Genomic DNA, 16,113 nt, shown 5'->3' with positions numbered 1-16,113 from the left:
GTTATACCTGTATACAAAAAAAATATTTCATAGTTCAGCAATACTGATCAATCTAATAAACTTAAACCTACACCATCCTCACTATTCTGGTATTTTAAAGAGTACTTAGCGTAAATATTAAGCAACCTAACTAATAGGGTTCCAACTCCCAGCAACAACAAAAATAAATAAATAAAAAATAGGGAACCACCCCTCACACTCCACCTCATGATGCTTAATCGACGTAATCAACCTTAATTTGATGAAGTGTGAAAAAAATGCACAGAAATCAATTATTTTTCAAGAAATATTAAATAGATTCAACAGCTTTCTTCAACAAAATTGCAGACAGCACAGATGGTACCATCCCAAAGGAAAAAGTACTATAGCTTACTAGGGTATATATATTAGACTTAATAGTCACTATATACAGTAATTGACTTCTATTCATTTTACATCAAATTAAAACTTTGGGTGTCAGATAATTATTTATTAAAAGCTAGACATTTTAAATGAGAATAAGAAAGAAAAGTATATCTTTGTGCCCCCTTTTCCCTGTTAATGCCCTATCGGCCCCCCTGGCTAAACTTTGCTAGATCCGCCCCTGCACAGTTACGTCAGCTACATAGAAAAAGATCCTCGAGTAGAAAGTAATATTAAATAAATTCTAACAACAGCTTATCAAGCTTAAACGTGCTGCTGTTGTTCAGCCGCTGGTTTCCTCTTTCTGGTGCAAAGTGGGGCAAAAACAAACAAGACAGACGGACTCGCGACAGAAAAGCCGATCAGCTGATCATTAAGCAGTTTCACGATTGAAGTAGCAGCCGGAGAGCGAGAGGCAGTCGCTTGTTAAGCTTAACGCAGGAATGCTTTACAAACATTCAGAGATGGACTTACACACTTGCTTTACTTCTCTCGGGGATAACTTTGTCGGAGATGAAATGCCAGGTTGCTAGCGAAGCTCCACATGCTATCCAGACCACCGACAGGTCCCGCATGCCACAGCCGCTCTATCACGTGATGCATACTGCTCCGACGTGCTAACGTTCTGAGGTGAGTTACGGCGTGTTGCAAGTTTTGTGAGGTGCTTTCGTGATATTTAATGGATCGGATTACATTTTTTATTTTTCTCTGATATCCGATCCAGTAATTTAGGTCAGTATCGGACCGATACCGATACGTAATATCGGATCGGTCCATCTCTAATATATATATATATATATATATATATATATATATATATATATATATATATATATATATATATATATGTGTGTGTGTGTGTGTGTGTGTGTGTGTGTGTGTGTGTGTGTGTGTGGGTGGTGTGTGTTGGTGTGTGTTTGTGTGTGTGTGTGCAGGCAGGGATAAAGGTGATTTAAGGTGTTGGTGTCAGATGTGCAGAAGCTGCTGATCCACTGGGATTTTCTCACATAACCACCTCTAGGGTTTATAGAGGATGGACCAAAAAGAGAAAATTTCCACTGAACAGCAGTTCTCTGAGTAAAATTACCTCATTGATGCCAGAGGTCAGAGGAGAAAGGTAAAACTGCTTTCAGCTGTAAGATGCAGAAGAGCATCTGAACACACAACAAGTCAAACCTTGATGCAGGTAAGATACAGCGCCAAAAGACCAAGTCAAGTGGCACTACTGTCAGCTAAGAACAAGAACCTGAGGCTACAATTTGCACCAAAATTGGGTAACAAAAGATTTAAAATATTTTGCCTGATGTTAAAGTCTTGATTACTTTTGCATAATTCTAATTTTAGGCAGAAACAACATGAAAGCATGGCTCCATCCTACCATGTCCACCTCTACATAGCTACTGGGTACACATCTTCTGATGGCTGTTTCCGGCAGGATAACACACCATGTCAAAAGCTCAGATCAACTCAAACAGGCTTTTTGAACATGGCAATGATTTCATTGTACAGTCACCAGATTTCAGTTCAAAAGAGCGCCTGTAGGAAATTTCCTTTGAGGACGTGCAAAACAAAAATATCTGAAGGATCTCTTTGTTACTGTCTTGTCAGTATGAAGCAAAACCCCCGAGGAATTTTTCTAGAATCTTTTTGAATCTATACCATGAAGATGAATATTTAAGGCAATTCTGAAGGCAAAGACTGGTGAGTGTAAATGCGAAAATGTGCAATATTTAAACACATAATACTAACTATATAATGCTAACTATGTAGTGCTAACACGCAGAAATTCTATTTTGGATTAAATGTTAAATTCCAAGTAAAATGACATTATCAGAACTCTGCAATACACAGAGGTACATGTCGAAGCTGACTAGTTTTCACTGACTATGATTGCTTTTCAGTTTTTCTTTGTGCACCTGCTGCTCTCCACAATGTGTTGTTTTTGAGATTATAATAGGTGGTGTTCCAACTGGCTCAGCTAAACCGTATCTGATACTCTGATCTTCCATTAAGTTGATTAAGTAGCTCTGGATCATGTGTAAAAGCTTTTGCTAGAGAAGAATGTGTCAGGAGAGGAAAGTCCAATATGATTCATGTTTTTGGATTGCTATGTTTCCCATACCACCTTTATTAAATCTCCCACAGTTCCTGAGCAAATATTTGGTCTTTTATTCTTTCTCCGTACACATACAAAACTTACACAGTAACTTTTAATGGATTCTGGTGAATACCAAAAGTTGTAAAAACAGTATGATTGTTTATGAACACAATAAAGCTATTACATTATGAAATACAAATGTCATGATTAAAAATGACCTATACACACACCTCAAGTGCCCATTCTTACAGTTTGCTTTGCAGCTTCTTCTTTGGTCCAATGTCACTGCATTACTGGTCAAATAAATAACACTGGGTGGGGACCTGTCACTGGAATGGTTGGAAATAGGGCACTCTGAGACAAGAGTTAAACTAAGCAAGAGCACACATGCTTCTTTTTCCCCCTCATATACAGACTGCTTTATATAAAAAGTGCATTGTAAAGATATACACTGAATTGTTTAAAAGTACTATATTCTCCTTTTGTGTGAAGCTGTAACAAATTCGAAGTGGTGTCTTTTTGTAGTGGCAGGCAAAAGTCCATTTTTAGGGCAGGACCGGAAAAGGTGAAGGCCTGCAGCAGGATGCAGAACAGTTGCCCAACAATGTCTTTTCTTCTCACTGTGTTACCATTTTCCAGGAATGGGCACCCCGCATTCATACCAGCCCACAAATGGATGGGGCGTGCGTCGGCCAATAACCCCAAATGTAACTGGCTCTTGTCTGTAGGAACGATAGTATCCTGCAATAGAGAAAAAGTTATTTATAGCTAAAAGCCATCCTCATTTAGACAGGTAAATAAATAGAAGCATCCCCATCCATTAAACTGCACAACAAAATGAGATAATGTGCAACAATTCAATGTGTGAGTAGTAAAAAAGCGCTGGTCAAAACCTATACAGGTATGAATGGCATTTCTCCACTGGCACATCAGTGGACATGAGTTTATGGCAAATGACATGTAAGTTGGTTTCTAATGGAATTTGAAAACAATAACACTATTTGAGAATTTATCAAATGCATCTATTTGTATGGAACTGCAGTTTTGTGAACGCATCAGAGACACTCTCATTGTGGCGCAGAGTGGCATATTCTTTGAGCATAATAGATATGGTGTTTTAGGCAATCCTACATACCCTGTTCTGATGCAAAGGTACTGCTTCCACAATAGTAATAGAAGTAGTCCACAACAAATGCACTATTTACTCTTGTTTCAGTAATGTTTGATAGAAAAGGACAGCACAGAGAAGCTGCTACCCCGGAGGTTGTGAATTTGATCATTTCTTACATTGTAAAACTTTCAGAGATAACTGCCATTAATGTGGGAATTAGACAAATCTGAGACCTGTTTCATTTGCTCCAGCACAATGTGACTGGCCTCCCTCCCATTCATACATATTCCCAACTGGTCTTTCCCTTGCCAGGTCAATCACAGCTGTATATATAATACGGGGTGGGTTTGATACACATCTGTGTGGTTGCTCAGCACCACATCTCTCTCTCTCTCTTTCTCTCTCTCTCTTTCTCACACACACACACACACACACACACACACACACACACACACACACACACACACACACACACACACACACACACACACCACACTCCTAATCGTACATTCGCCTGATGCCACAATGCTAAAATGCCTGGCATATAAGAAAATACCCTTAGAAGATTGCATACTTACCATAAATATAGTCAACTGCTTATATGGAGCAAGTTTTAAGCATTTTCATGGTGTACCAAAATGACCCGAAACTAATAACTACCAGCAATTCATGACTTTAATCTAAGAACTTATGGTTTAATTAGAAAAATTGGGGTAATGAAAAGCATGTGAAATTTGGGCTAAAACACAACACAAAAATCACTTTAACGAGCATTCATGCAAACAACATTCTGCATCTTTATATGTTGCATGGGTATAAATCAACCAGCTGGCCCTTTACAGAGCCAGAAAGGCAGACGGCATAGAAACAAATGATAAGTAAGGGCTAACAGTGCAGGCTGCAAATTTAAAACAATATGCACAGTCTGTTTTTATTTACCTTGTGCTGTGGGCAGATTATTTGACAAGTAGGCTGGGCCTGTCCTTCCATCCCTGTAGGAGTCCACAAACTGGCAGTGGTCCTCTCCCTGGCCAAATGTATCTCCTATACTGTAAAATGGGTCTGTGGGTAAAAGGGAGAGGTATCTTTATTATAACATTTCCCATTGCTATGGTGGGAGGCAATTCATAATAAATCTTGCCAAATGGTGTAATAATAATGGCAGAGCCAGGCAAACTATAGAAGCGTTTTACCTGAATAGAGCACTTTTCTTTCAGACCTGTTTCTGAAAACAGAATGAGAGGCAGAGCCCTCAGCTTTAAGGCTCCTCTTTTTTGGAACCAGGTCCCAGTTTGGGAGAAAGAAACATTCTCTACTTTTGAGATTAGGTTTAAACTTTCCTTTTGGACCAGGCTCATGAAGGGCCTGGCAGGTTTCTTTCTTCTGTTAAAAGGGAGGTTTTCCTTCCCACTGTCATCTTTCTTATAGCAGTTAAGCAGGTAGCCAAAAAGAAAAGGTTTAGCAAAGAACAGTAATTACCAATTATAACTCCAGGTCTGTGGCTATGTGCTTTGCATCCTAATAGCCTTTATCATTGGTTGTGTGATCACACTTTAGTCGGTGGTGACTGCCACACCTCTTCCTCCATAGAAACAGTCTTTATTTCAGATTTTTAAGCATCAGAAATATATTTACCTCTTAGACTGTCTCCCATGAAGATCTTGTATCGTAGGGAATTGCACAGAACCACACCCACAAACTTCCTGTACCATGTCCGCTTGACATATTGGCTGCCCTTACAGCTGCTGTGGACTGGGTTGAACTTGAAAGAAAAGGGAATCCAGATTGGCTCGCCTCCTGATTGCATTAAGGAATAGAGGAAGAAGAGCATTAAGTTGCATTTCTACCTAAAATGTTCTTTGATATTTTTACCTTTTGGTTTCTTTTTTTTTATATGTCAAGTGTTATATTATTCAGGAATTCATCAAGTGATGAATATATGTTTTGCCTACACACAGAAGCATTTAAATTTTTTACTTATCATCATTATTGCCTTTTAACCAAGTCAAAATATCATTGTTATGAAAAATCACTTGTGGCCAGATCACTCCTGGGGTCATATTGTTATAAACATAAATACAAAGGATAACAATAGACAAACGCAACTGTCACACACTAGAAAATAGTGAACACAATATCCAGTTAATTATCACAGAAGTTCAACATTAGCTATGTTACTATTATAAGGAAAGCTTTGGAAGAGAAAATCCATCCTAAATTACTGTAACTTTTCATTATTTTTCAGTATAACTTGTCTCTAAGTTGGAAATGTGTTGTTAGTGTGCAGACCTACCAGGTGGTCTTTCAATGAGGAGAGGGTCATCTGAAAAAACAAAAAAGAAAGTAAACACCAGGGGCGAAAAAGACTGCATATCAAGTTTAATGCATTCACCTGATGATGGGAAAGAAAAACCAATAGACCGTGTAATGCAGTGTACATGTGCAAGTCGGCTTCTCTTCAAGGGCGACTCTCTGTGTGAATATTGTGCGCTGAATATAACCGCGAGAATTATTCTTCTATTTTTGTACAGTAAGGAAAGAAAATGTAGAGTCAGTCTGAACTTTAATCATTAGGGTATCTCAAAGTTTACAGTTGCAGGTGATGACAGAATACAACCTGATTCAGTAACATAGGAGAGCGTTTCGCTGAATGGTCCCACACCAAACACATTCTTCGCTTGCACCCTGAAGTAGTACCTGAATGACAACAGAGCACAAAGTATAGCTTTAATAAAAGTTTTAGCATTTAACGTGCCACTCCACCTGTTTGTTGTTACTGGTTAAAAATAGGAAAATGATAACGATCGCAGCAGATCACTTGACATTCTTTAAGATTTAAGAGTAGCCCGATTTATGCTTGTATGAATCCAAAGTGAGCGCAGCACAATAAAAAGGCTCTCACGTTCAAGGGAAAAGGAGAGCAGGACTGAGGTGAGGCAAAAGGGATTGTTGAGAGGAAAAAGACACATCTATAAAAGCAAAGGTTAACAGCTGAGAGGAAAGTAGAAGAATGAATGACAACAAAAAGGAAGGATGTGGAAAAGTAAAGAAAGCGAGAGAGACTCTAATCAAAAGAGAAATTTGTCACCCAAAAGCGTTACTAGATGTCACGAGCTTTCTTGCCAGAGTGCAAAACAAAGCCAAACAGTGATCTCATTTCATCTCCAGGTGGTTGAGGAATTATAAAGTCCTGTCACATTTGAAAAAAAACAGCAGTGACAACACTGAGAGACTGCAAATTTTTCCACTGTGCATGATGTGTGCGCGTGAGCTTTCGTATACTGTGCAAGGTCACACACAGTAAGTTCATCATCTGTCAATTTCAAGTCTAAAAACTTTCAACACATACAGCCATGAAGCCTGGATCCAATCACCACGGCCATATGAAGAGGCTCACCAAATTATGTCACGGGAGAGGGAGAGAAGAAAGCAATGCAGCTATAGAGAGATGACGTCATGGAAGAAGAAAGACGAGAAGAAATCTGAGTGGGTAGGAAAAAAAGGACATTGTGAAAATAAATACAGTATCAAGGACCAAAGTTGCTTGCTATTTGAAACTTTCAATGCAGAGACCTTCATTCAAAAAGAAATTCTATGTGGCAACTGCACATGTTGTACCTTTTCAAGCCAAATCTGGCCTGGCCTCATAATATGCTTTTCATAATAAATGACAGCTGAACCACAAGATGAACCCACAAAAGCCAATTTTAAACTGTTTCAAAAATATTCACATATGTAAGAAATTCACAACCAATTTGTATTCTGTAAACTTCTCTTACATACAGCAGGAGAAATAGATGCTTAGAAAACCAGAAGTAGGGAAATTAGAAAATTGTCAATTTCTATGCATAAAAAGGCTTTAAATGAATTACTACATGTTGTTAAATGGTTGCAGATTTCCATTTTTACAAGTTCAGGTATTCATTAGCTATTTAGAGTGAAAACTGCTAGACTTTTGTTTGACGAAAGCCAGTTTTACATTTAAAAAAACCTTATATACAATGGAAGTAGAATATATATGTTATGTATGCACTATATGGCAATACTTTAAAACAAAGCACACTATTAAGGGTTAGTAAGGTATTAGGAAATACTCAAGTCATCCTTTATAAAGCATTACTTCTCTGTAATATGTCATTTATAAACACAGACATAAAAGGTTCTTGCTAAATAAGCTCATATAAAGGGACTAATGTCAGCATTTTATACTTTACAAATGATGGATTCACCACTTTTAAGTATTACATCAAGTAAAAAATAGCTTTTTAGGAGCTGTAATGGTTTATGAAATAATTTAAAAAGTCTTAGTAATTAACAGAGTACATAGATATACATTTATACATGTAATGATTAAGATATCAGTTATTTGTGAGAATGTTAATTGAGGTTTTATAAATACTTATCTAATATTGTAATTCATGGTCTATTAAAGGAGTTACGAGTTTTTCTAAAGTGAACCTATTTATGCCTTACAAAGCTGTTATAAATGACACAACAGGAAGAGCACAAAGCAATACGCAACATAGAAATATTTATTGTAAAATTCATGCATAACCCATCTGAGGTCTTCACTAATAACTTATTAATGCTTGTGTAGTTATTATAAAGTATTACCCACCACATGACTCACTGATAGAAAGAGGGAAACTTGTGGATGCAAAAAAAAAGGATAAGTTTCACTTATATGCAGTTATGCTGTTAGTCAATGCAATACAAATTTGCTCAGTAGTTCTGGAAACCATGAAGGAGCCTCCAGCATGGGAAATGCTAACACTATCCCATAAACCATTCCGTGATCCTGGATATAAACTGGTTGGCGGGAATAAAAACCCTTTGCATACTTTTGGAAAGCTTTTTGTGTTCATCTGTTTTTTTGACAGTTCACAAACCTAAAAAGACTCTTGCTTTAGACTGTGCAATATACTATATAAAAGCCTTTAGTGTCCATTAATAGCATTCATTTGAACTATGCATGGTTCACACATGTTGTTTTTGCTAAAGGATATAAAGTAGTTTCACTTTTGTGTCTTCTTGCACTTGCCAGTACTTAATCACTATATTTATTGAGAACTGCTGAAGATTATCTGGATGGCCTAAATGCACCAACTGACTAAATAACACATAAACTTTGTGTATCGATTTCGAAAAAATTAATCTATTTTTAAATTACTGCAACTAGGTATAAGTTACTGCACCATTTAGAGTATCGTAAATTCTTTTAGCAGAAACCCCTAAAAGCACAGGTGAACAACAAAGGAATCCAAGACTCTCTTTCTGTCTTGGGTTCATGTTTCCATGCATTTATTTTGACAGCCATGACCCATGTCTCGTAACACACGGCTGTGGAAACATGCTCTAATAACTGAAACAGACTGAGATGGCTGTATCTCTGTGCAAGTGTCAGATAATATGTGCTGTATTTATGTTCCGCTGAATTTTCTCGGGTCTCATCTGAGTTTTACTGCACGTCACAAAAAAAGATTCATATCTGTTTCTTAACCAAACTGCTGGTTTTCCACTTTAAAGACTTTTCCTGCCACTACTGCATAAAATGTACATGCTTTGAATAATATAAAACTAATTTGATCACAGTCAGCCATGTTCCAAACAAAACAAAAACATCTACATGCAATCACACAGAACACACAGGCAACATGCATATTTGGTCACGCAGAGGTCAAGGTAAAAGATTCATGCAGCTAAGTAAGTCTTTGTTTGTAAAATAAGCTTCTTTTGTTTTTATGACTCCCACATGGGAGATGATCTTGTACACTGCTCCAGCTGGAAAGTATTTTGGATGTTCACACATTGTACGTGCAAATGCATCTAGAGAACATTAACATACTGTAAACATACACAATAAAATATGTTACCTAGAGTTGGGCTTGAGATTTTCCACAGCCAGGTGTGTCCCAGTGGCAGCTTTAGAGGACCACCTATTGTTGAGGATGTCATCGTATGAGGCACTCTGGACCATGTAGCCTGCAGAGAATAACACAAAATTAATTGCAGGTCTCCTTAGTCATTAAAATGAAAATCTCTAAAGCAGATGTAGAATTTTTATGTTTATATCAATTTGAGGGTCAGCATAACAGGAAACGTTTGATATCTTGAGAAATAGACCTACATCCTTTTTGTTTTCTTTTTTTGGCCACCAGAATTTGGTTACCATAGCACAGCACAAAGACTGAAACATATGGAAAGAGCCAACCTGACACAGTTCAAAACCAAGGTGTAAAAATAAGGGCCATATACCAGAAGTTCTTGGCAGCGTGCAATAAGTTCCTCAAGTCTCCACTGGCAGCCCAGCCAACCTTGCGGTGATGAGGTTAAGCCTCCTAGTGGCTGGTGGCAGCTTCATATTTACAGTTCATGTCAAACTATTCCTTTGTGGGAGTAGGTGGTCTCAAACACTATAAAGAAAATCTGCAGTTCTGCATTTTCTGTTGCTCATACCGACTGTCTTCCAGCCTGCCTTCCTCTCTGTCTGCTTTCTTCTTCTTCTCAGACACACAGACAAATCCTCAGAATCCGGTGAATACCTGAGGTCACACAGCCCTCGATCGCTCACTTTAAAACTATGGAGACCAGTTCAGCTGCACGTCAAACTACCGACTGTTTCTATTGGACTTTTGAGCAGGACTTTCTGTTTTTACTGGCGCTGGACCAACACAGCTGGCTGCTGACAGATGAGAAGGGAAATACTAGCTACTTTGTTTTTCTTCTGTTGAGTTTTTATTCCTCATTCCTTTTGCATAGTTAAATCGAGGTTTGATAGAGTAGTATCCTTGCTTTTGCTGTCTGTCTGTGTAATCTATAGAGGGCAATTTCTCCTACTATGGGTATAAATTGTGTCTCTTGAAGGTAGTTCTTTAAGCCAAAAGCAACAATTAAAGTATTCAGTGAATAAAGTGTATGTTTTGTCTAAAGCCTTCAAAGAAAATGCCCTCAATGCATCAGAGTAAATGGAACCAGAAGTTGGGTACAGGTGAAAACTCACAAAACCAGATGCTAACAGCTGTTTCCATGCAATAGTTATTAAAAAAAGCCATGACCCGCAAGTCGTAATGCATGGTTGTGCAAACACCCCCTAATTACAAAAACAGTCCTTTGTGATTAGCTCTGGATGTGTGAACTAATCCCGCATATATATATGCCAGTTAATGTATATTGTATATCTAGAGTAATATATAGTAGCCTAGACCATTAGGAAAGGAAAGGAAAGGAAAGGAAACACAGGAAATTGTGACAACAATGGAGGTCAACAAAATACTAAAGAAGAAACTACATCAGATTTTGTGCACATGGAAAATCCTTCTTATTGCGATCGATTCTTCCTTTTTTTCATTTCTATAATAAGATTTGTGGGCAAGAAAAAAGTAGATATCTGAAGTTATTATTTAGGACAGTTTAAATGGGAGAAATAGTAATCACTGATGCCAAAAAAGCACAGACAGATAAGGCACAAAAGTCTAATAAAACTTTAAGTAACCAAGAACAGTGGGTAAGAATCCAAGGAAAGAAAAGACTAGTGACAGCACAGACCTATCTGTTATACACATCAGATGATGAACCTGTGCACTGCATGACCATGAGTCTGTGGTTGCCTGCCAAAGAAAACATACTGCTTCTCTTGCTGGCCAGATTGCTACCTCTGATAGCGCATACAGAAGGCCGTTATCTCCACTCTCCTCTCTTTTCCCTTTTTCCATGTGTCAATTTCAAGGTCAGATGAATTCTGGTTTTCTCTGAGAAGCGGTGGGAGTTTAGGAACACTATTCCAAGTGTTCTACGCCGTCTGCGCTTTCACAATTTATTCCCAATAAGCTGCTGGACTGAGTTCTAAAATGTGAGTCTGGAGGGAGGCTGATAACATGTTCAAGGTATCTGGTGAACCACAACAGATGAGAATATGATGAAACAGACTATGTATTAAACAGGTGTGGATGTCACAGAAAAATGTAAACACAGCAATACTTTGCTGGAATTTGACTGATTTGATTGATCTAATTAGTGGTCCGGGTAGTTTTTGTTGCCAAAAACAGCTGTATTCACAGTGTGCTCTAATCTGCCACACAATCAAACTCTGGAGTGCACCACAGCTCCGGTTGTTGTTGTTGAAAGTTCTCCCATCAGATGCCTCAATACTGAACAGTAGAAGTCCTCACTAAAATTCTCACTTTGGGGGACAAACTGTCAAACAAAATCAACAGCAAGCTCCTGGTCTGTCTCTTCAGCTGACTTTTCAACTGCTTAAAAGTACTTGGTCGTCACGGGCGATGATCTTGCGCACAAAACTGAGGTCAGTTTAAAAGTGAAGAGCTTATGTGTGATTTCTGCACACATTGAACGATCTGCCGGAAAATGTTTCAACTGCACTGAAACCTATTGAGACGTGACGACCTTTAGGGTAACATTGACCAAATTTAAATCAGCTACAGCTTTCCTGTTTTCAAAGCTTTAGTTTCATTTCATTTCTTTAGTAACATTTTATAATAACGCTCAAATAATGTAATCACATGCAGTGCAAAGGTGAATTTAAAACACAGACACTGGTCTTTACTTTTGTCATTCAATACATTTAAACATATTTATGACTGTCATTAACACTGCATTTTGTTAGTTCGTTAGTAGTAAGTTGGGAGATTTGTTCACAATACAAATTTTAGAACTTGCTGAATTTTCAAACAAATATCTCATAGTTAGGTTTTTCCCATGTGGCCCCCACGGGGGTCCCCTCTGCTCCACCACGTTTAATTAAAAAAAAACAAAACGTGGAAATGTCTCTGATAAAATATGTATAAAAGCCAACAAAACAAAACTACCGATGCATAGTCACTGTAAAATAACAGAACCATCTTGATTAATGACATTTCTTACCTGACACCATATCATCCTTGAGAGGGCGGGCCCAGTCTAGGATGATAAAGGAGTGGCAGCCTTCCATAGCGACCACAGTGAAGTTATGAGGCTTGTTTTTGGGAGGCTGGTTGTGATTGGTTGCCAGGCTGTCATTTTTCATTAAGTTTTCCAGGATGTCAACCTGAAGGTACTCCAGAGCCTCTGTTAAAGAGCAAGGTGCTCCCGGGTCCTTCTGGATGTAGTTTACGTATGGAGCTGATGGAAAGAATAAATGTAGGATTAGGTTACTTATTTTAATAACATAAATTTGAGGAAGATATCTTCTTAATATAGAAAATTTGGAGAAAAAAAACATATAACGTTGGTAATTTTTAAAATATTTATTGTAAATGCACACAATAAAAGACATGACAAGATTCTAGTACTTTTTCTGGTTACCCAATTTTGATTTATTATTTTCCCTCTGCAAATGCGGTGAAAACTATAATTCTCTTTTCTGAGTTGTAATAAGGAAGTCAGATTCTAGCCACATGCTCATCTGACTGTCCCTTCCCTGTCCTTTCCATTTAAAATTTTACTTGTTTTCAGTGATTCTGGAAAGGAGAGCTGAACCTACAGCTGTGAATACTTCAAGTATCACAAAATTCCTAGTCAAACTGGGATTTGGAGGGAACCACTGAAGTCTGGCCTCGCTCCCACCTCCCCAGATGACTGGCCCTCTTTGAATGCCGAAAGTCTAGCACATGTCAGTATCAACTCATCAACCCTCAGACAGTTAAACTGCGTGGGTTTCGGCTGGTAAAGCCTTCGATATGTGGTCATATGGCTTTTGTTCTCTGCATTCATACGCTGAAATACATCATCTGCCACCGCAGTGAGCAGATTTATGTGCCTATAGGGTGCTTGTAAGGCTGTGTCCACATGTCTAGGATCTGTGGAGGCCCGTGCTTGTGGATGATCCAAATGTTTTACTTTCCTCATGTGTTCATTTTTCACTGCTTAAAGCACTTCCCTACAGAGACACACTATCTTCTTCTGCTTGTTAAAAAACCCAAAAAACCCCCCAAACAAATCCAAAATCACACAGGCAAAAACTGGCGTGTGTAAGTCTGATGTGTATCAAAAGTCACTGGGAAACAGTATGAGGAAAGTTCATATAATGTCAGCTGTAATATTAGTCTAGTAAGGCATAAATTTGCATTCTAATAGTCCAAATATCCTGATGCTCATTTTCTTGCCCAATGCGGCAAATTCCATCCATCTGGAAGTAAGTCCAACGCATATTCACACAACTGCTGAAAATGATTAGTTAATACTTTTTGTCCCATGTCTGCTTTTGCCAGATTAATGCAAAACAAACCAAGCATGGGCAAGGACAGGAAGGGGAAGTCAATGTTGGATGGTTGATGAAACGCATATCAGTAAACTGGCAGGCTGCTAAAGAGGACCTAAGATATATTAAACTAATAAATAGGAAAGAGGAAGTCTCCACATTGAGCCAAAAGACTCTTCCTTCTCTGCTGAGGTCAGCAGCCTTAACTTTTATGATTTCCATTTTGGACTCAGGAAAGTAATAGCTTTCAGATGGCTATGTGAGGTGTGTAGTCGCAGGACAGTCGTCGTGTACCGAGAGAGAAGCTGTGCTATCGTTTCACTGTGGCTTGACATGACTGATAAAAACACAGCAATAAATCTCTCCCTTCACAATGCTTCTTGAAAAGATCATTCTAAATGATAATGACATGTTGCATTAAATCTGTCAGTAAGTTAAAGTAAAGCTTTTATTTATGTCTTATATAGAAGCTAATTGTGCTCTGAGCTCATTCACAAGCAGAATAGATAAACCTTGACTCTCATTGGCCACAGTGACTACAAAACTTTTACAACAGCTTCATGCTGCCACAACTCTACTTTAAAGGTGCACTCCCAGTATTTTTTCCACAAAGTCAATAGACGCGCCATGAGGAAAACTACAAACTCAGTCTTTACAAACTCTTGTACAACATCTTCTGTTGCTCTGCAGATGTTTAGGCGTATCTGGAGTCCACAGCGAAGCAGAAATCCTTATTGACACGAAGGAACTGATGCTTTTGTAGTTTGAATATTGCAATAATTTTGACTATCATTAGTCATCCTACTTAACAGCTCTCACTTTATGAAGTCTGTCTTGCACTAATTACAGAACAGTCTGTTTTCAAACTCTCCGTATGTTCACCATGAAAACATCCACAGTTAAAAGAAGTTATTGATCATGTTCTTGAAATGCTGTAATTTATTTTTAAAGCCTGTGGCTAGAGTCTACATGCTATTACAAAAAGGCACCTATTAAAAGGACCTTTAACATTACGTAGTGTTTGGAATAGTAACATAGAGGTTGCTTTTATTTCTGTTGAGAGAACATTTCAGTCTGTTTGTGAAACCATATGAGGTGACGGGGTATGAGAGGCCAAAGAAAGCACGCAAGAACAGTTAAAAGACAGTAGGAGCCATAGTTAAGGATGAAGTCTAAAGACCCTGAATAAAATGTCCTTCCTGAACGTAGTTATTATGATCCAATTAAGGTGTGGTTGTATATTTTCTTTTTTGTGGCACGTTGTCAACGTGCAACCTGAGAAGGTCGTGCATTTATTTATTGATACGAAAACCAAAATCAAGGTCCAAAATGTATTACTCCTCTACAAAATAAAACAGAGCTCCGGTTATTATTTACAGCAGGGTAAGACCTCCATCCATATGAATAAGAAATTGAGCTGTCTCTTGACTAAACTCACAGTAACCCAAATAAAGATATACTCACAGCTAATTGGAGGAAGTGGGAGAAAAAGAGAGTGCAGTGTAAATGCTTGTTTAACTAAAGGGTATATCATGCATATAGAAATCTGTAATATTAAACTTAAAATATGGGAGAAGCTAAAGTAATTTAAGTCTTTGAACTAACATATTATGTCTATATTTTAGTGTAGTGAGTGGAAATCTGCGCCAAAACATCCTGTTTTGCTCCTAAGGTGTAATGTAGACTGATCAAGCAGTTTAGGAGTCTGAATGCTCAGAAAGCTCCCGGCCCAGACGGTGTGTCTCCTGCCACCCTCAGACACTGTGCAAACGAGCTGGCCCCAGTGTTTTCTGGCATCTTCAACTCCTCACTGCAGGCATGTCATGTGCCTGCCTGCTTCAAGTCCTCCACCATAATCCCTGTCCCCAAGAAACCTAGGATCACTGGACTAAATGACTACAGACCCGTGGCTCTGACATCTGTGGTCATGAAGTCATTTGAGCGCCTAGTTCTCTCCCATCTCAAGACCCTCACGGCCCCCCTCCTGGACCCCCTGCAGTTTGCATATAGAGCCAACAGGTCTGTAGACGACGCCATCAACATGGCCCTACACTTCATCCTGCAGCATCTGGACTCCCCAGGAACCTACGCCAGGATCCTGTTTGTGGACTTCAGCTCTGCCTTCAACACCATCCTTCCAGACCATCTCCGAGGCAAGCTTTCCCAGATGAATGTGCCTGATCCCATCTGCCGGTGGATCACTGACTTCCTGACGGACAGGAAGCAGCACGTGAGGCTGGGAAAGAATGTCTCGGACTCCCGGACCATCAGCACCGGCTCCCCTCAGGGCTGTGTTCTTTCTCCTCT

General features: G+C 38.7%; 1 protein-coding gene across 4 annotated transcripts in view; it reads right to left on the bottom strand.

The window, feature by feature from the left end:
* Positions 1–1,325: 1,325 nt before the first annotated feature.
* Positions 1,326–16,113, bottom strand: part of fndc1 (fibronectin type III domain containing 1) — a 43,247-nt gene continuing 28,459 nt past the window's right edge. For all 4 annotated transcript variants that reach the window (XM_086264306.1, XM_086264309.1, XM_086264308.1 and 1 more), the window contains 7 exons: positions 12,492–12,728; positions 9,485–9,593; positions 6,229–6,308; positions 5,905–5,934; positions 5,247–5,408; positions 4,551–4,673; positions 1,326–3,241 (listed from right to left, as the gene is read on the bottom strand). In XM_086264306.1, coding sequence (XP_086120432.1) covers positions 3,126–3,241; positions 4,551–4,673; positions 5,247–5,408; positions 5,905–5,934; positions 6,229–6,308; positions 9,485–9,593; positions 12,492–12,728 — 857 coding nt within the window. In that variant the 3' untranslated portion in view covers positions 1,326–3,125. The remainder of the gene's footprint in view (positions 3,242–4,550; positions 4,674–5,246; positions 5,409–5,904; positions 5,935–6,228; positions 6,309–9,484; positions 9,594–12,491; positions 12,729–16,113) is intronic.

This window comes from Aulonocara sp. 'chitande type north' Nkhata Bay, linkage group LG15, assembly GCF_057382095.1.
Source record: "Aulonocara sp. 'chitande type north' Nkhata Bay isolate Kocher_YH1m ecotype deep benthic linkage group LG15, A_spYH_male_GT1.1, whole genome shotgun sequence".
Classification (NCBI taxonomy): domain Eukaryota; kingdom Metazoa; phylum Chordata; class Actinopteri; order Cichliformes; family Cichlidae; genus Aulonocara; species Aulonocara sp. 'chitande type north' Nkhata Bay.
The sequence above is the reverse complement of the archived record's forward strand: the minus strand, read 5'-3'. Positions and strand labels throughout refer to the sequence as shown.